The sequence below is a fragment of the Papaver somniferum genome, chromosome 7 (genome assembly GCF_003573695.1).
Source record: "Papaver somniferum cultivar HN1 chromosome 7, ASM357369v1, whole genome shotgun sequence".
Classification (NCBI taxonomy): domain Eukaryota; kingdom Viridiplantae; phylum Streptophyta; class Magnoliopsida; order Ranunculales; family Papaveraceae; genus Papaver; species Papaver somniferum.
The window spans coordinates 46,743,319-46,764,148 of record NC_039364.1 but is presented as its reverse complement, the minus strand read 5'-3'; the positions used below and the strand labels follow the sequence as shown (position 1 = coordinate 46,764,148).

General features: G+C 37.8%; 3 protein-coding genes across 7 annotated transcripts; all 3 read right to left on the bottom strand.

The window, feature by feature from the left end:
* Positions 1-1,860: 1,860 nt before the first annotated feature.
* LOC113297207 lies at positions 1,861-4,156 on the bottom strand. The gene is made up of 2 exons (XM_026545629.1): positions 3,992-4,156; positions 1,861-3,276 (listed from the first exon to the last, which is right to left on the bottom strand). The coding sequence occupies exon 2, from the start codon at positions 3,262-3,264 to the stop codon at positions 2,614-2,616; it is 651 nt and encodes a 216-aa protein (XP_026401414.1). The 5' UTR covers positions 3,265-3,276; positions 3,992-4,156; the 3' UTR covers positions 1,861-2,613.
* Positions 4,157-4,608: 452 nt separating this feature from the next.
* On the bottom strand, positions 4,609-8,147 carry LOC113297204 (probable glycosyltransferase At5g03795). Of its 5 annotated transcripts, none has more exons than XM_026545623.1 (6): positions 7,808-8,147; positions 7,599-7,652; positions 6,904-7,283; positions 6,401-6,531; positions 5,709-6,057; positions 4,609-5,577 (listed from the first exon to the last, which is right to left on the bottom strand). In XM_026545623.1, the coding sequence occupies exons 1-6, from the start codon at positions 7,818-7,820 to the stop codon at positions 4,891-4,893; spliced, it is 1,614 nt and encodes a 537-aa protein (XP_026401408.1). In that variant the 5' UTR covers positions 7,821-8,147; the 3' UTR covers positions 4,609-4,890. The 5 variants fall into 5 exon arrangements, with proteins under 5 accessions (XP_026401408.1, XP_026401412.1, XP_026401410.1 ...); XM_026545627.1 differs by having other exon boundaries at positions 6,904-7,356; positions 7,808-8,054; XM_026545625.1 differs by having other exon boundaries at positions 6,904-7,359; positions 7,808-8,051.
* Positions 8,148-8,295: 148 nt separating this feature from the next.
* On the bottom strand, positions 8,296-10,661 carry LOC113297206. Its single transcript, XM_026545628.1, has 4 exons — positions 10,130-10,661; positions 9,526-9,661; positions 9,220-9,313; positions 8,296-8,840 (listed from the first exon to the last, which is right to left on the bottom strand). The coding sequence occupies exons 1-4, from the start codon at positions 10,585-10,587 to the stop codon at positions 8,572-8,574; spliced, it is 957 nt and encodes a 318-aa protein (XP_026401413.1). The 5' UTR covers positions 10,588-10,661; the 3' UTR covers positions 8,296-8,571.
* Positions 10,662-20,830: the final 10,169 nt, after the last annotated feature.

The following is a 20,830-nucleotide window of genomic DNA, read 5'->3' as shown; positions in this document are numbered from 1 at the left end:
CGGGCTCTTATCTGATAGGTATAAAATTTATTGTGTTTTCTGATCATGCACACTTAGCCACCTACTAGCAAAGAAGAAAGTGAAACCAACGCTCATTTGATGGATACGTACTATTCCTACAAGAGTTTGATCTCGAAATGATATACAAGAAAGACATTGAAAATGCCATTGCATTTAACTTGAATCATCTTACTATAGACAAAGAAGTTATCTCGTTGCGTGGAAGCTTCCCAGATAAACAACTCTTCTCAATTGCAGTTTTAGATTCATGATATATGATATGTAAATTATTTAGCGTCTAAATACATCCCAAGTAATTTATCTCATGCCGAGAGGGGCAAACTGAAAAACGTAGTAAATCAATATATATATAGGATGATTCATACTTATGGAAGCCTTGTTCATGCGTTTTTGGAGGACACCTTGGACCAAAAAAATAACCCCGCTTATAAGGTACTTGAGAGTGGTTTCTATTGACCTACTTTATTCAAAGATGCGTATGTGTTTTGAAATACTTTTGATGGGTGCTAAAGAATGGAAAATCTAGGTGCTCGAGATAAAATGACACAAAAGTTTATTCTTTTATTGAAATCTTTTGGTGTTTGGGGCATTGATTTTATGGGTCCTTTTGTTAATTCTTTTGGTAAATTTTATATTTTGCTTATGGTTGATTGTGTGTCGAAATGGGTTGAAGCTAAATCCACCCTTATTAATGATTCTAAAGTGGTTACAGATTTTGTTAATGATCGTATTTTTGCAAGGTTTGGAACTCCAAGAGTCATAATTAGTGATGGAGGATCACATTTTGGAAACAAGTTCTTTTAGCACTTGTCGAATAAGTATAACATATCTCACAAGATTGCTAAAATATTGCTACATCGTGTCATCTACAGAAAAACGAGCAAGCAGAAGTATCTAATCGGGAAGTGAAATCCATTCCAGAGAAAACAATGAATCCATCAAGGGAAGATTGGAGTTTATATCTTAATGATGGATTGTGGGCATATAGAACCGCATACAAGATCCCTATTGAGATGTCTCCTTATAGGCTTGTGTATGGTAAACATTGTCACCTTCTTGGCGAAATCGAGCATATGGCTTTTGGGGATATTCAGCAATGCAACATGGAGGTGGATGGGGCTGGCAAACAAAGAAAGCTTCAATTGAGTGAACTAGAGGCAATTCTTAATGATGCACATGAAAGTTCACGAATTTACAAGGAGGAAACAAAGGCTTTTCATGATAGTAGGATTTCTAGAAAAAAGTCTGATGTTAGACAGAAAGTTCTCTTGTTTAATTCTCGCCTCATTTATTTCATGGTGAATTGAAGTCTCGTTGGATATGACTACGTACCCTTTGTTGTGCTTAACGTTTTCTCGTGGTGCAGTTGAGACTTGTAACATGGAAGGATCTTAAAGTGAATGAACATCGTTTGGAGCCTTATTGTGTACTGTTCGAACCTGAGATGGTTGAGATCAACTTAGTACGTCTACTCCCTCTCGAGAAGTAACAAGGCGAATGACAAGATGGGATGAACACGTTAAACTAAGCGCTACATGGAAGGCAACCCATTGATTTATTTTTATCTCTTTTATTTTTATAATCTGCCTACCATTTTAGGAATTTCTTATCTTGAATTCGATTTCAAATGAGTCAACTTACATTAAGAATAATGTAAAGTTTAAGCGTATGAAAGCGGTTGATTTAGATTTGAGGGGTGAAAAAAATGAATTTCCAATAAATATACCAAACCGAAAATACTGTAAATGCTTCAAAAAAAAAAAAAAAAAAATACTGAAAATGTTGAAATTCGTAGTGACTGAAAAAACAAAATCATATTAATAAACCAGAAACTGGGCTTCTAAGAAAACCAACATTATAAAAGCAAACAATCGACAAGAGTTGCATAGAGCAAAGGCATATATAAATTTAGTACCTACAAACCTAATAATGATAATATGGACATATATATGACATTGTAGTTACTACTTTGTTGCTTATCTACTTCGTTTACAGTCTGTAAAATCGTCTGACATTTAATTGTTAGAGATGACAAGGAAGCATAAATAGGATAGGAAGTTCCTCCAGCTTTACTTACTCTAATCTTCTTCTCCGTGATCTGATTCACTACACCTCCCACTCCACCAGTCGTTTCATTTTAGTATTCCTCTTGCTTTCCTGAATCATCATCTTCTTCCCAGTCGTAACAGTCACAAACATCACCAGCCTCATAGGTTCAAGGACTCCCATCCACCATTTTTAATGAATTTCTGCGGGCATTCCATGAATTTTTTCACTTCTTCATTCCAATTTAGTTTTAGCTTGTTCTCATAGTACTTGACACTTAAAAAATTCAGATTATTTTAGAGATTCCAAGGGAATTGAGTTAATTTGAAGCACATCTCGACTGAAGTCTCTGAATACCACTGTCATATCAATTTCCTTGGGTCTAAGCTGCGCCAGATTAACAATCTCGATCTCGTCTAGTGAGACAACAATGGGATGTGTTTCCACAAGCTCAACTAAGGAAAATAAAGTCAGCGCAAAGACAGCCGGCGCCTTTGTGAGAAGAATCCCATGAAATTCGTACTCAGGTGACTCAAAATAATTTAACTATTCAGTCTTGGAGTCCCATATATCTCTAACTCCATCGACAAAGTTCTCGAGAGATTTTTCATGATCATCATACTGTCCAACAAAGGTCGGCTCGGGATGGAATTTGATATGTTGTGTCTCTTCTGTCCCCACCATGATTTTACTGTGCAACTGGAAGTGCAAGAGAGGCAACATCCTACCGTTTCCAACTCGGAAGAAAGCACGTTTCACGTTCTCACAAACAAAATCTATATGGGGATGGGCACCGAAGGTTGTATACCTGAACCCATTCACATGCGCTTCAAGTGTACCAGTAACAGTCTTTCCACCTTGCCCTCCAACCTTGGGACAGATTGTGACGCCAGTTAACTTAATAATATCTTGTGCATTAGTTTCCAACTGCAGATTCATCTGGGTGAAAGGTCCTTCAGCATCACCCATTTTGACAGAATCATCTGGTGTCCCTGCACCACCCCTAAGCAACTTCCAGGAAGTTCGAATCTTTACCTTGTGAGCAAGACATGCCTGTTTATACCTGTGCATCTCCTCAAAACATATCCTTGGATCGTTATAGCTTTCAGCGGATGGTTCAAACCTAGGACGCGTGCGGTAACCTTCAGGTTTGACGGCATCATCTATGGGTGGTTCCGAGTGTTGTGATTCCTCCATTGAAAAACAGACCTGGATTAAAAAGAAAAAAAATGTATTTCTTAGCAATAAAACTGGCAACGAAAAACGTCATATTTCTATCATACATGTCAGACTTGTAAACAGGAATGAGGGTATCGACAAGAGGATTACGTTCATAAGAGGGATTCCAAAATCAAATCCCTCATGGCTAACCACCAAATAGCAAGGAAATTCCACTTTTTATAATTTACAATAAGTGTATGATTGTCCAAAAGACTTCAGATATCATAAACTAAAACTCGTAATTGCAAACTATAGCTTTATAATTATAAGTTGCTTAATTCTTAACTGTGCTTGAACATTAGCATAATTGTAAGAGCAGCCAGTTTGGATCTAACAATACAACTTAAAACCAGGAAAAAAGGAGCATACTATTACTAACAGAGATGTAAATACATATATTGGTTTTATCAGTGTGGACACATTGTATAAGTCTCCAACACCACATAAACCCTCCAACACCCACACAAGAAGCGGGAATTAAATTCATAATCATTAATTGAAACTACAATTATGCTTCAGCCAAAACCTAATGCTCAGTAATGCTAGGGATTGCATTCAAAACAGATTTGCAATGTTGAATAAAACCAGAAACTAACTTAACGCAAGGGATTACATTAACTTCTGCGATGCTAGATCATTCCAATTAAAAAATACTATGAAATAATGAGCGCATAATCAAGGTAAAGAGTCATAAGAGAGGTACCGAGGTGGTTGTTGCTCTGCTATTCTCTTCTTGTTGTCGACTGACTAGGTACCCTCCCTACGATGGACAAACGATTTGAAGAATTAACCATAACATAGAACAGACGAAAAGTGGTCTTTCACCAAGAGAAATATACGGAGAGAGGAAAAGATTTTTCTGGAGAGATTTGAATCATTTGATCGAATCTTATAAGGGTCGGATTTATTGTGGGTGGAGTTCAAGTTTCATACCGGTTCATAAGGGTTTTGTTTGTGAGCTATCTAGGGGGCTGCTCACTTTTTCTTTTCTTTTAGGGACTGCTTGTAATGGGGATATCCCCGTTTTAGCCAGAGCCTGATCTAATTAAAGTATCCGAGGCTAAAATGCTTTTGCAAGTACGAGCAAGAACTCTAGATTCAGAGGGAGACATGATTGGCAGGCAGCAACATAATTATTTTCGTCTATGCTACAAGGAATTAGAGACAGTCATCTCAGCCTTATTGGCTAATTGCCATGCAACTTTTTGCAATCCCGTTTGTATTTATAACAAGCAGAGGAGAATACAGGGCACAGTTGTATTATTGATCACCAGTAAGTTTAGCCTGTTATAGTGAATCTAAGCATCCTTACTCCTCAACTGTCACCGTCCAAAAGAATGTCAATGCTCTTATATCTCTATAAAGTACACAAAAACAGGTACAGATATTCTATACCTACCATGCAAACCCTCACTCATATCTTCTCGTTAAATACAGACATTCATGAAAGTGGACCTCCATACATCAAAGAACTGCACATTTACGCCAAGCCTGAAACATCAGAAATCAGCCATGCGCACTTTACACCGATGCCAGTTAGACAACCTGAGTACTCTTATAAAATTACTCATTTTTGATACATCTTGGAGTCTTTCGAGAGCATTACTGCTGTAAAAGTTGAATTTGGTTAAGCCTGCTATACCAAATTGAGTGTAGAATCATATGAAACACGTCATATCTGATTGGTCTTGGGTTCCAAAGGAAATGCTTTTGCACCATCTTCACGTTTGTTTGCATAGCAAGATAACGTTTTAAAGGGATAGCCGAAAGAATATCTTTCAGTTTTGGTATATCTTTCTCAGAAACGACCAAGGAGAATGCACTCCAGTCAAACACTTCGCTGAATGGAAGGACAAAATTATCTGCAATAATCACCGGAACGCACTCATAAAAGAGGGCTTCAACAATTCGAGGGCTGTTTACCTCGTATCCCATTGGACATATACAGAATCTGCTGGATTTCATATGTTGGGCATATGTCATCTTTCTGGAGACTCTGACAGGTAGAGGTCCATAGATCCTCATATCATCATCTTTATCACCCCAGACCTTGAGCAGCGTAGGACGGACCCTTCCATGCATGTTTCCAGCAAAGAATGCTAATATTGGACGTTGAGAGACTCTTTTGCCGCCCACATCTCGTAGTGGTCTCTTTGGGTTCCTTATTGTTGTTTCTGGCAGTGAAACGTCCTTTCCCGCAACAAAGATTCCTTCAGATGTGTCAGCATTACAAAGAGCTTTTATCGTGTTCTTTACTAGTTCCTCATGTTCAGTCAATGTGTATGGACCCTACAAAATATAACATTTCCGAAGACGACTTTCAAGAGTTGCACAACAGTCAGTACTATAACGTATTTCATGGACACTGGAAAAAGAAGGAGTCTTACACTCTACTTTGTAATTAGGAAAGGTAAACTTACCCAATCATGGCAAGCAACTAAGAAATGATCAGCTCCATGGGTACGATTCCAGAATGGATACTTTGCAGCGAGCATGTTCACATAGTCTCTCAAGAATATAGACAATGGCTTAATGTTATGAGAGTCTGGCACATAAAGAGCGAGCTCTAGTTGGCGTGCACTGTATGGAAGATAAAACAAATGGGCCTTTTTTGGGTCCCTTGTCACGAACTGCCTGTAGTCTTCAATTGTCCTCATAAACCATCCTTCAGAAGCATAAATTCCCTGTAGATGTGGTTCATGAAAGATGGGTTTGTCTCCGTCTGGGTAGATATAAACCTTAAGAATGTTCTCCATTAACTCATAGCTCCTGTGAGTTGGACAGTATTATGGATCCAAATAAAAATGAATATCATGCAAAATTTTGAAGTTCAGCATAGAAAGCTTGACACTTTTGACATATTTACTCCGAAGTCAAAAGTACAACAAATTCTTGTCAATCAGAGAATGCCTAAACTTACACCAAGATGGCATGTCCTCAGAAGTAAAAATAAAGAGAAACAAACACCAGCACATTTAGGCATCCATCACGAGGACATGAGCATAACAACATAGTGCAACTATTTGTCTATTAAACAGAATCTACTAGGTAAGTTAATGCAGAATTTCCAACGAAAGCACAAAATGCGGTTGGCAAGCTTTAAGAAGCTCACCTTCTGAAGATGGAAACATTCCGAAAGAGAGGAGCATACAGATCAGGATCATCAGTAACATCAGAGACGTTCTCAATCTCCTTTTTGGCGTAAATTAGTGCTTCATTAGGTGGAAGGGACCAAACATACCGCTGCAAGAAATTAGAGTGGCAAAAAGGATGTAATAAAAATCTAAAGATAAGCGAGTAACCATGGTCTTGAGAAAGAAAATACATCAACAGACAAGGAGAAAAGAGTGCATGAATGCTGCATTTGGCTTCCATGAATACTTGCACAAATGCAGATGCGAAAAATGGCCATAATCTTAAGAAAGTATTTGTTGCACCATAAATTGTAATTTAAACACCTATAAGGAGGCAAAAGCTCTATCTTACTTGTTGAGCTAAAAACAAACTACTTAAATGTCTAACTTTCATCCCCTAAAATGTTAGGCCTTTCAAAACTTAGCATCATCCAGATATTCATAGGAAACCAAGCACGGACGAAGTTTATTTAAGTGTTACCTGCCAAGCGGTAACAACTCTAGGTGGTGGTGGAGGAAAAATTGGCTCTTCAGGTTTCTGTTTAGTCTTAACCCTCCTTCTCCTCCTCCTCCGTCGGGAAGCTCTGGGTTTCCCTTCCTCCACCACTTTTGTCGTGTTCGTTAAACTACTAACATCAACAGGTTGAAATAACTCAACCCGCTCAACGGGAAGATTACCCTGAACACTCGTAGTTTTATTTGAGGCTTCATAAGATGAAATTGTTGCTGGAGGTACGAGAAACCAGACGGGATATGGAAGTATAAATATCTGTAAGACAGCCGCTGCTGTCGTCATGATGGCTACAAAGAATATCAACTTTCTCCAGTCGATTCTGTTCCCCAACCATTGCCGCCTTAGTTCTTTCACCAGAGCACCATAAATTATCTGAAGTAAGTTTCCCATCTCATAATCCAAATATTACGCTACCTGTTTCTACTACAACATTGCAATTCGAAACAACATTTTGAATGTGTTTGTTCATAATGTAAATAACCCTTAATCAATTATCATTTTATGCGTCTAACATTAGAAAAATCTGACAATAAATACGATCAAACATATGTTTCCAAGGCATACACATCAAGCCACGAAGAAACTACAGATATATATATAACTCAGAAATGTTTGCAAAGCTATTAGAAAATATGAAATCCGTGCAAATATTAACCAGTTACCTCTTCGCTTTCTTAATTTCGCCTTTTGGATTGCAAGCGACTTAGGCATTCCTCCTATCAATGGGAGCAATCAATCCAATTGAGATATCAATGAAATATGCATTCTTATGACAACTTCAATGGTTCACAAATGAAATCCCTAATGATAAGGCTTATTTCGCCATGTATGGACTCGATATCAGAACACGAAAGGAACCTAAATCTTATACCTCGAACTTCCATTATCTGCAACAAATAAGTATAAAAACATGCAGAGCTAATTTCCTTGGACTTTCAGAATGGGAAACCTCGGCGAAATTGCAATCCATATATCAAAAAGAGAGTGAAAATTTGAGAGAAACGAGGAGTTTTGAGAGGTAAATGTTGTTTGGGAGAAAGTTATGTAGACCCTTTGAGGTAAATGTGGAAAAACCGTTGGAGAGTATAAAATCAATGAAGAATATTTTATTCGTACCTGTCGCATAAAATATGACAGGGATGTCTGTGGAATTAACCAGCAGAGTTAAAATAGAAAGACCAGAGACTAGTGCATGAAGTTGCTTGTTACAGATCAATGATATTGACAAATGAAAATCAGCTCTTTGGTTATCCACACATGAACAATTAGTCCACAAACCCAAATTGAGATGAGATTTCGATCCATGTAGGTTAGCACAGCCCCAGAAGATAAGTGACTTCAAATAGGAACAAGCAAGAGTAAATAAACAATACCGATAAAATTGTACTAGCCATCAAAACATGTCTTCAGGTCACCATCCAACATGATGAGTTGTCAAAACAGAGGTTTCCCTGTCAGTAAAAACTAAAAACTATGCACAAAAGATTGTCTGTTTTTTTTCATGAGAAGTGAAATAAAAACCCCAACTGTGCAGGAGTGTTTGTAACCTTTTGTTCTAATTACAAAATCTACTTTCTACTGTAATATCACCTAATTATTGGAACCTATTCCACTGCAATGTCAACGAATGATCCATCAAGTCCTTTGAGCGCGAGTGATGACCACAACCATGAGGACCATAACCGAGAGGAACAAAGATGACCTCAGAGTATCTTCAAACATATCATTGCCTACTTCTGTTTCCTTCTCTTGAGGTTGAAATATCGCACTTAGAAGTGATGTTATTTTCTCAACAAATTCTATAAATTTCCCTTTTGTTTCCTCCAACATCCACTTCAACATGTTCTTAGGTTCATCCAAAGGCAAGTCTTCCTCAGAACTGCGCAGCTCCTCACCACTTGCAGCTGCATCAGCCATGACATTTTTTGTTCGAGAAATATATCAGTAGGAGTACAAGATCAACTAAAAAATAATAACGAAACCAACTACACAAAGAAGGAAATGGGTCTGTCCTTGGAAAAGAATGAAGGCATTAAAAACACTAAGCAGTAAATCGGTAAACAAACAGGAAGTTTACAATGTGTGAGTAAAAGGATCAGACCTCATGCTGATAGCCTACAATAGTAATACAACAACATTCAAAAAAAAATGTTAACAGATCTAGGGAGAATTGGTAAAAGAGTAAAATCACCATGGTTATCTAGAAATTCATATAATCAAGCAGAACAAAAGTAAAACGAAAAATTAAATTGGAAGAACTAAGCTAAAGAATTTTGTACAAACCTGAGCGAAAGGACTCTCTAAGCTCCTGAACAGCTTCATTATTTAAAACAGCATCCCATAGAGCTTTATCGGTAGATAAAGAAACTACCATTCTCTACATACAATTAGAACCCATCAATGCACGAAATGAATTGTGTATATCAATCATAAATGGACCCCAACTTTAGACTTACCTATGGGTCATTTATTCTAGAGATGAGATTTTAATTGAATCGATACGTCACTCAAATACTAAAGGAACAAAACTAAGAAATCAATATAACCGAAGAAGGAAAAGAAAATATTATTTGGGAAAAGCTAGACCACCTGAACACTTGGATCTGTCTGCAATAAATGGAAAGCAGTATAAACCCTTTCATATCCATGAGACCTCAGTGTTCTTGGATTATTAACATGTAAAGCAGGTTCGACCCAATCCTCATCCGATCCAGCCGAAGAAAATCTACGCATATCAAACAAATTAACTATACAGTGAACAAACTCATCATTCATAGAGTAAACAAAATCATTTTTAAACAGCTCCAGAGTAATTTCCTGACTTCAATTCCTAATAAAAAAAATTGTATGACTTCAAATAGTGGACATTATGGATAATCCCTTTTGATTCAGTAAATAAAACCAGAAAAACAAGGCAATTGAATCAAATAGTACATCGTATGTTAAGAATTGAATGGCAAATATTAACTAAACCCTAAAACCAAAATTCTTAAATGAGCTGCACAAAATTTTCAATTGATGAGGTCAAAGTTCAAACCCTATAAATGGATTTTGCTTGTTACCCCACACCGAAAAAACAATTATTCTTACTTAAATAACACCAATAATCAATCTTAATATATCCAAAAGCAAGTACCTAGTACTACTTATCACCAAAACAAAAACAAAAAGATTACAATTGAAAGGGGCTTACTGTTGAAGACTAGAAACAGCATCTCTAACTTCATCCACAGAAGGAACAGCGCCAAAGATATCATAATAGCCATTTGATAAAATCAAATCATCTTTGTTTTCTTCACCATCTTTGTTAACAGTTTCCCACTCCCATTCATCAGTAGAATCATATAAATATGAACAAGATGATGAATATCTAGACGAAGAAGCATTAGAAAGTGAAGCTGATGATGTTGGTGATGATAATAAAACTTGATTATTATTAACTGATGAACCACCGCGAGTATGTGTTGATAGGGTTAATACATTAGCATTATAAGAGTTTGGTGTTGTGGGTTTTGTTGAGTTAGGTTTTTTTATGGTTACAGGATCTTGCAATCCTCCACCAACAGTTGCCCTAATCCTTACTGCTCTTAAAATGCCACCACTACCACTTGCGCCTCCTCCCATCCCACCATTTCCAAATGATCTCCACATGTTTCTCTCTTTTTTCTCTGTGTTTCGGTGATTCACTTTTTAGAGAAAGAGAGAGCTAGGGGATAAGCCTTGCTTTGTTGTTCAGGGTTTTACCACAGAAAAGTAAATATACATTTCTTGGGATATAGTTTACGGAATATGATAATAGACGCATATTCAAAATATAAGGGGCACACAAGTTATAGCTGTATTCCGCGGGTCAAGTCAAGGTGTGAGTTTGGTTACAAGCTTAACGTCATAGGGGCTAGGTTTAGAATTTTGGTTATTAAATTTGGATTTTGAAATAAGTTTTAAAGGATTTTTAGAGATTTTTGTGTTAAAATATATCATAAAAACTTTGAAAAATCTCAGCAAAACAAGTGATATTTTGAAAGATTTTTAGCCATTTTTAAGTAATTAAATACAAAATTAACTTTGTATAAAAAAGAATAAAAAAAAAATGAATGTTCCCTCCGCCCTTGAACGCGAAATTGGAGATAAAAAAAAAATGGGGATATAAGAAAAGGACAAAAACTGGATCCAGATATCAATTCGGGGTCACCCCTTATCTAAGTATTTTACGTATTACCTAATCTACCCCTCACTAATCAGGATTAGTGATTAATAATAATTAGTAAAATCATAAGATTTTTGATAAATGATTAGTGTGTGTTTTATTTGAATTTTGGGGAGTGAGGTGAGAGTAGAAGGAGGGAAAAATATTTTGAGAGAGAAATTTTTTTGGGGAAAATGGAGGATGATTGTGAAGAGAGAATTGCTACTGCTGAATCTTTAGCTCAACTACAACAAGGAGCATATCTTGAATCTTCAGCTAACGACAACAACTCTCAATTGCAACTCTTTGTTGAGCCAACACCCTTGAATGATGATTTTGACGAGTATGGAGAGCTTTTCGAAGAAGCTACACAAGAAAGTAAACTTGCACAACATGCAAGCATCCCCAATACACAGGTAAAGCTGCTAGGAGGTTGAAAAATCGATTTTTTTTCTTTAAACCCGCCATTTTTTCAACTGTAAACCTCGGCACAGGCATGGAAATGGTATTAATACCATGCCGGCAGACTCATTACCGGCATGGTGTTCATACTACGACCATGCCGGTAGAGCGATATCCCCCATTTTGAATATTGATCTGGCATAGTATTCTACCAAAAAACTATGCCGGTACGCAGTTAACTTTTTTACTTACCAAGGAATATACTACGGAATATTCAACCGGCATGGTTTCATTGATAGGTTACCATGCCGGAACTGCATGAAAAACATACAGGAAATATTTTCATCTAAAACCAAATACCGTCATGGGAATTGATAAACATCAACGTCGGAACTCCGTACCGGCGTGGTACCATCAATATCGAGAATGCCGGCAGCGTAACCGGCGTTGTTGAGTTTCAAATTTACAATGCCGGTACCTACCAAAAAACATACAGGAATAAATGTTTTCCAAAGCTAAATACCGGCATATCAATTATTTTTAATGTCGGAAGCGTGTACCGGCTTGGGACAATAAATTACGAGAATGTCGGCACCTTTGCTTCCGGCGTTGTTGTCTAATGAATCTTTTATGCCGGAATATGTTTCAAATTTGGTCTTCAGTTTTGGTTAAGTTCGACTATGCCGGAACATTGGTCGAGCATGCCGGTACGGATTTCCGGCATAGTGTTTTAATTTCGTTTGGAACTAATTTTCATTCGATCTTTAGGTGGTGACATATATTGATCCAACAAATGCAAAGCCGCTTCATCGGGATACGTCGGAATACTATAAAATACCTCTGGTATGTGACCAAAGAATACTTTTCACCTAGTATCTTGAACTTTACTAATATATTGAGTAATGAACCTTCTAATGAACGTGAAATTGATCTTATGTAGGGAATAATAGATCGAAATGAAGCAATCGCTTGGGCTAAAGAGACGGCTCTTAAGAACATGTGTGTGTTGGTGAGGAATACCGAAGGTTCAAAGAGGCGTTTTGAGATGGCTTGCGAGAGAAGTGGGAAATACAAGGAGAAGAATATCCACAAGAGAAAGGATTATGTATATCCAAAGAAGACTAATAGGGTATACAAGACTCGTACGAGGAAGAATAATTTCCCGTTTAAGCTTGTATTCCGTTTAAATGACATGAACAATTGGGATTGTGAGGTTTTGTGTGACTGTCATAACCACCGGGATCCGAAAGATTTTGTTGGTCACTCCCTAGTTTCTAAGCTAAAACCTCATGAGTTCGAGGATGTAAAGAGATTGACCAAAGCACTTATCAAACCGAGACAAATTCTCAGAGGCTTCAAGGAAAAGGATGAGTCTAACGTGTCTTCTCTACGTACAATTTATAGCGCACAAGCAACTATTAGAAGGGTGAAATGGGAAGGGAGGTCCGTTATGCAAGAATTTGAGAAGATAGCTTGGGATTACAACTACACGCGTATCATTAAAAGAGGGCCGGACGAGAAGCCCCTTCAAATATTCATTTCACATCCTTTGCTTTCACAATTGGCAAATACATGTTGTGGTGTTCTTTTTATGGATTGTACCTACAAGACAAACAAATACAATATGCCGTTGTTCAACATCGTGGGGCAAACCTCGGACAAGGTAACATTCACATTGGCTTGGTGTTTCATGGAAAACGAGAGGGACTATAATTATCATTGGGCATTACGACAATTGAAATTATTCTTCCGGGAAAATCAACTTCCGAGGGTCATCGTAACCGATCAAGATGACGCATTAATGAAAGCAATATCCGACGTCTTCCCGGACACACAAAATTTCCTATGTACGTATCATATACGTGAAAATGTCAACAAAACTTGAATTGCCTTGTTTGAACCCACTAAGGCGGATATTAAGAAGAGAATGATTGTTCAACTAGAGGAAGATATTCGAAAGAACAAACTATCCCTCGAAGAAGAAGAAGAAGATGAGAGAGGCAAGATAAAGGAGCGAGTGGACAAAGAACATGCGGAAAATTATAAAAAGTGGTTGGAATTTCTAAGAGATTGGGAGAAAGTTTATTGGTCTCTTACCGAGGTTATGTACGAAAAGATATTGGGGAAGTTTATTGTCGATTGGAACGAAATTTATCCGACTGCCGCCTGGTATTGTCGGACTCAATGGTTGGATAAGTTCAAGGAAAAATGTGTGCGTGCATGGACAAACCGGTGTAGACACTTCAAGAGTCAAGCAACTAGTGCAGCGGAGTCCGCTCATGGGAGATTTAAAGATCTCATCCAGTCCGGTCAAGGCAATGTGGTTACGGTCACCGAGGCAATGGAGCAATACTTTAAGGCTGATATCAATAGGATCAAGGAGGCTTTTGAGAAAAGCTCAATCGAAAGGATGACTCAATTTCGTCTTTATGGTAAGTTGCTCCAAGGAATATAATTCAACGTCTCTCATCGGGTAATAAAACATATGATGAGACAAATGGAATATGAGAAAAATTACGGAAAACCGGGTGATGTGTGTATTTGTCCCGACATGTCTTCATTGGGGCTTCTGTGTCGTCATATGCTTGTGAAGTATGAAGAAGTGATACCTATTGAGGTTATTGATCCGTTTTGGAACCATCTTTCGACCCTCCCCCTTCGGGAGATCCCAGTAAATCTCCATGGGATACGAACGAAGCAAAGGAATTCTTCGAAGCTTACTCACGTGGCAACTCGGTAAGCCGACAAGTCTTGTTGAGCCAACTAAGGCTAATTACTCGTCCATGGATCGCACAAAGTGAAGAGACAAGAAAGGGAGATCCAATAGGTAGACCACAAACTAAAACGTCAAGGAGAAAACAAAGGGTAGAATTGAAAGAAATGACTCAACGTGAAGAAGAACTCGCGGCAAGTAAGAAACGAGATCTAACCGCATGTGAGATTTCGGAACAAAGATTCATGGAAGCACAGGTTCCAAACAAAAGAGGTAGTCCGAGGAAGGAACCACTATCAAGTCAACAACAAACGAAGGATTCCGTATCCACACCAAAAGCCAACTCATCGGAGGTTCCAATGAAGAGGGGTAGGCCGCCAAAGGTATCAACATAAATTTACAAAGAACAACAAGGTGAGCATTCTGAAGCCATACCCATAGTCGATCTAGCGGAGGTTCCAAGAAAAAGGGGTAGGCCGCCAAAGGTATCAACATCAAGTGACAAAGAACAACAAGGTGAGCATTCCGAAGCCATACCCATAGTCGATCTAGCGGAGGTTCCAAGGAAAAGGGGTAGGCCTCCAAAGGTATCAACATCAAGTGACATTGAACAAAAAGGTGAGCATTCCGAAGACATACCCATAGTCGATCTAGCGGAGGTTCCAAGGAAAAGGGGTAGGCCTCCAAAGGTATCAACATCAAGTGACATGGAACAACAAGGTGAGCATTCTGAAGCCATACCTATAGACATCTCCGTCACCACCACTCTCCCAAATTATCCCTCTTGTCTCATCCCCCAAACGCTTTTTGCGACCTTCATCTTTCCCTCGAGGAGGGAGAGATTGAGGAGTATCAAGACCGTCTTTCCTTCTTCTCTTAGTGACCGCATCTTTAGTTTTTCTTTTGTTAGCTTCCTTGGCTTTTGACCTATATCATAAGCACATGAAATGAATGTGAGACAACTCACTTTCAGTTTTTGTACCGGCATTGACTTACTTAAACTAACCACGTCGGTTAAATGTTCCGGCAGTGAACATTGACTATCGAGAATGCCGGTAGTCATATGTAATTCTCCTGGATATCAAAAGACTAATATCGTCACTCTCGAAATAAATCAATTCCATGCCGTAACTTTGTACCGGCAAACAAATCAACTTAAAAGCTATGCTGGTATAGGTGACAAATTCTTAAGTTTTCCTGTATGTTTTAAGTCCACTACCGGCATGCTCGAATTATTACAAAAGAATGCCGGTACCCAAAACCGGCATATTATGCAACCCAAAATCTATGCCGGTACTGGTGACAAATTCATAAACTCTCCTGTATGTTTTAAGTCCACTACCGGCATACATGAATTATTATTAAAGACTGTCGGTACTAAAAACCGGCATAGACTTCTGAAAAAGCGGGGGTCTAACAACACCACCCAATATTTCGCTTAGCAATTTGTATGGACTAACTCCGAAATACTTTGCTAGAGAATCAACTAGACAGTCAGACTCAATCTAGATAAAAGTATCTCAAGGAGTTAATATCTCTCTCTTGATTTGATTTTTACTCAAGCTAAAAACAATAGCGAGTCTTTATCAAATACAAGGAATACTTGGACGGTACCAAAGACCAATGTCCAAGGATCAATCAATATCAATCAACAACCAAAGGTTGGATTTCCAATTGATGATCACGAACGCACAACCTGTATTATTTCAATTATATAAAATATAATGCGGAAAAGAAATAACACAGACACCAGAAATTTTGTTAACGAGGAAACCGCAAATGCAGAAAAACCCCGGGACCTAGTCCAGATTGAATACACACTGTATTAAGCCGCTACAGACACTAGCCTACTACAAACTAACTTCGGACTGGACTATAGTTGAACCCCAATCAGTCTCCCACCGATCCAAGGTACAGTTGTACTCCTACGCCTCTGATCCCAGCAGGATACTGCGCACTTGATTCCCTTAGCTGATCTCACCCACAACCAAGAGTTGCTGTAACCCAAAATCACAAACTTGATAATAAACAGATCTGTCTCATACAGAAAAATATAAGAGGATAAATTTGTCTCCCGCAGATAAACCCTAGGTTTTGTTCCGTCTTTAGATATAAAAGAAAGGTAACAAGAACCAATTGATAATCCGGTCTTATATTCCCGAAGAACAGCCTAGATTAATCAATCACCTCTCTACAATCCTTCCTGACTACACAAGCGGATTGTCCAGGAATCACAAACAGTGAGACGAAGATGTTTGTGACTTCTTTAACTTGCCTATCGGAGAACTCTCATGATCTCAAGTCAATCAATCGATTGTACTCGTACGATAGAAGATGCAAGATCAGATCACACAACTACGATAAAGTAGTATCGGTCTGGCTTAACAATCCCAATGATGTCTTTAAGTCGTTAACCTGATTGTGTGGAAGAAAATCAAAGGTTAATGGAGATCGACTCTAGCGGGCGCACTAGTAGCACACAGACGTGTGGGGATTAGTTTTGCACAATGCTGGATGTCTCCTTTATATAGCCTTCAAATCAGGGTTTTGCCTTAGTTACAAAGCAATCCTTATTCACCGTTAGATGAAAACCTGATTTAGATTCAAGCTAATATTTCTCAACCGTTAGATCGAAAACTTAGCTTGTCACAGACACTTGGGTAGACGTTTACTGGGTTCGTGAAAACCATGCCCAAACGTGTACGTGTATGTTGGTTCAACATAGTAACCCAAAAGGTTAACCATATGAGCATTTCATATTAACCTTGTTCTTCTTCACCATAACTAGTTCAATTGACTCAAATGAACTAGTTAAAGAGTTGTTCAATTGCTATGAGATCTTATGTAACTACACAAGACACAATTGAAACAAAGATGATTCGATTCGATTAATCGGCTCATGAACATTATAGCCACGGTTTGCATAAAGCATTCCTTAGTAATTTAATGTTTCATGTTCAGAGCACATCTTTAGATCATAACCTCTTAAGTTCACAAACAAGTTCGCGGACTTAAGTTAATCGGTTGAGTTTTCCAAACTCAGCAGAAATTCTCGGAAAGAGAACTTCGCCAGTTCTGGTTCGCGGACTTAGCACACAAACGAGTTTTGGAAAATCCCAGCAGAAATTCTCGGTCGAGAACTTCCGACAGTTCGCGGACTTGGCAAGCCAATTCCACAATCCTCCCGATTTCTCTTGATCAACAAAGTTCGAAAACTTCGGTTCAAGGAATACATGGTTATGTAATCTAAACTCTCATTTCAATCATTGAGACATTCTCAGAGGACGCTATGTAGCCGTTATTCACAGACCGATTCACGTCAGAGCAATTCTCAAAGTGATTGAAACTTTTCATGACTTTCGTCACTAGGTGAAGATAAACTTGATCAAAGCGAAACGCTTTACCAACACACGATTTCGAGATAAAAGATAAGCAATGAATGCTCAGCTCGAAATGTCAAATGTGTATGATCTAGTCTATATAGCATACGACTTTTGTCTCATAAGAAGTAGATAGAAGAGAGACTTTTGAGTGATAGATAAGTTCAAGTCTCCACATACCTTTTTGTTGATGAAGTTCCACGGTTCCTTGTATAGATCTTCGTCGTTGTATGATGAATCGCCATGAAGTCCTTGAGCTCAACTACACTTTTCTATCCTAGTCCGAGACTTAGCTATGTAGGCTAGAAATCAAGACTTATAGTTTTGATCACTAACATTGACAAACATGCTTGAGATAGCAACGCATGCGAGGTTGACCGAGCTATGCTCTAACAATCTCCCCCTTTGTCAATTTTAGTGACGAAACTATTAATACATATGGAATACAAAAAAGATAAACTTTAGTGGCTCCTATTCCATAGTCTAATCTTCAACGTTCCTTGAAATATTCGTCCTTCCAAGTACTCGAATGATCCCAAAGGTCGTAAGTTTATCACCATCGTTGTTGAAGATCCGTAGTTATAACAATGAGAGAAATCGAGATTATCGATCATTATTATACAGTGTCATAGTATTATTATATAACATCAAAGTCCAATTGTATCATGACTTTAACAATAATACTACGGCGATATGTATCACTCCCCCTTAGTCAATACTCCATCTCGATCATGGAAACCACTCCCCCTTACACAATGATCCAAAAACCATATGTATTTGTAGTGTGAACTACAATATTTCTCCCCGTTTTTGTCAATAAAATTGGCAAAGGTACAAGAATGGGATCATAATGAAATTTCCACAAGAGACATTTCATGACCAAAAGAAAAATACATACCAACTTAATTTAGATGCAATCTAATAGCCGAAGCTAACAACATTCATCAAGGAGTTTTAAGATACAAGATAACCCCTATAAAATTCCACAGCCGCACTCCCCGCAAGATATTACCATTAAGCACAAGTTCAAAAGAACTCTCCCCCATTTGATGTCATTCCCGAGAGAACAACAAGAGCGACCTTAATTTCGAAAGAAAAGAAGGATTTTTTATTGGACATCAAAAATCATAGGAATTATTTTCTATATCCAAAGCTCAACCAAATTAATCACAAGTAAACCCATGATTAATTCAACTGGAATACGCAACTAAAGCAAACCACAAAAGTTATCAATTTAATTGAAAGTGCTCAACATAAGTAAACTCACGGAGCTACGACTAAGTCAATCACACGGAGATGACTAACTTAACCGTTCAAATACTCAACATAAGGAAAACCTTACGGAATATATGACTACATTAGCCAAAGAGCATGATAGTGTAGCCTTTCATATACTCAACACAAGAATTTGTGGAATATATGAAATCTCAATTAGATTAATTACAAGATAACCTATAATTAATCTAATTGGAATACAAATAACCAAACTAATCACCGAAGTAATCAATTTAATTATTTTGGGCTCAACATAAGAGAACTTATGGAACCCCGACTAAGTTCATCATAGAATATGACAACCTTAATCGTACATGTACTCGACATAAGAAAGAAAACTTATGGAGTACAAACTAAATAACAAAACTAGTTGATTAATTTAGTTCTTAATATTCGGCATATAGCATCTTATGGAACAACCAACAAATCCAAGGTAAATCGACTTAGTTGTAAGGTGCACACCATAAGACACACAATGGAGCCTTCACGGTAAAACATAATAAAATGGATCAATGAAGATCAATACCGTGGATAACATACAAGGATCTATTCTATTTTCCATCATAACGACATAATAGACTTTATCCTTGTTGAACAAAAGATTTTATCTTATTTTCCATCAAATTAATGATTACATAAGCTTAACTTTTGTATATGTCAAAAGTACATTCGTCCTTTCATCAATACGAATACCGATTTATGAACGACTTTACTTTTGACTGCAATATGGGACCTTCAAGTTCACGGACGTAAACAATACATATCCCATAAAAATATTGCAATATCACAAGCCATTAAAATACTGCAATAAACATCATCCTCCAAATATTTTTAGAATTTAATACCAATAAACCTAAAAAATAACATATGAAGATGAAAACAAAAATAGCTATGTGTAGTCACAATCATCGTTATTCAAAGCACTAGTTATTCTTCCTACTAATCCAAAAAGAAGACTTGCTAGGCATATAAGACGCAGTTTTCCTTGATAATTTCATACCTCTGAAATGGTCCATCAAAGTAGGAGTCACTGATATCCTTGACCCTATTGACCGTAGAGACACCATGTTCAAAAGTTAGAACGTTGACTTTTCGATCAATAGTGCGAGCATAATGACGAGACTTTGCACAGTCAAGGATAACTTTCTTCTGATTTCTGATCAAGATATTCTGAGTACCAAGGATTTTCCCCTGTCCATCAATCAGCTGGTTTATCTGCAAATGAAGGTTAGCCAGTTCATTCTTAACTTCATCCTGAACACGAATCAAATCTTTGACAGATTCACCAATCCAAGTGTTATACTCTTTTCTTTAAAGCATCTTCTTCCGTATAAACTCTTGACCAGAATCACATCCTTTGAGATCATCCTCAACCATAGGGTTAACTTCTTCTTTGGGAACAGTTTCCATAGAGCTCCTTTCTTAAGAAAAATGAGGCACCTATAAGATTTATATATGTTCGTGAATGCCCTGGCTAGAAACCCTAGATTTCCTTGAGGAGATACAGGCATTTGTGGCCGACCAAGAATGGCCCTAGAAAGAGATATTGTGCAGCTTCCAAAATGTCCACCATCCCAAAATATCAAAGAGACGAAAGGAAAATGATACTAGAGAAGATCATTACAACAAGGGATATACAATCCTAGAGAAAATATTGTACAATACTTTAGTATCTCTCAAATCCTCATCCTTGTATTCTCAAATTAGACACAAGGATAAAACATTCTGCTGCTAGGTAGCAGAGGGAGACATAGTCTCACCATCGGTTCTGAGAGAGTACCTATAAATTCTTCTAGGATATCTTTTCTCAGCAATTCTTATCCTCTCACTGCAGCTTCCAGGAAGAAGGGTGTGTCTCGCAGTCCTTCTGGGAATCACAGGCGGGAAACCCTTCTGGTGACAAAGTCTAGGACCTCTAAAAATAGGTTTCTAGGGGAT

Coding starts and splice junctions, on each gene's coding strand:
- LOC113297207 (XM_026545629.1), bottom strand. CDS start 3,264: ATGGAGGAATCACAACACTCGGAACCACCCATAGATGATGCCGTCAAA.
- LOC113297204 (XM_026545623.1), bottom strand. Junction 7,284..7,598: donor GAAATTAAGAAAGCGAAGAG/GTAACTGGTTAA, acceptor CTCTGGTGAAAG/AACTAAGGCGGCAATGGTTG. Junction 6,532..6,903: donor GAGTTGTTACCGCTTGGCAG/GTAACACTTAAA, acceptor AATTTCTTGCAG/CGGTATGTTTGGTCCCTTCC.
- LOC113297206 (XM_026545628.1), bottom strand. CDS start 10,587: ATGTGGAGATCATTTGGAAATGGTGGGATGGGAGGAGGCGCAAGTGGT. Junction 9,662..10,129: donor GCTGTTTCTAGTCTTCAACA/GTAAGCCCCTTT, acceptor TGATATGCGTAG/ATTTTCTTCGGCTGGATCGG. Junction 9,314..9,525: donor AGACAGATCCAAGTGTTCAG/GTGGTCTAGCTT, acceptor AATTGTATGTAG/AGAATGGTAGTTTCTTTATC.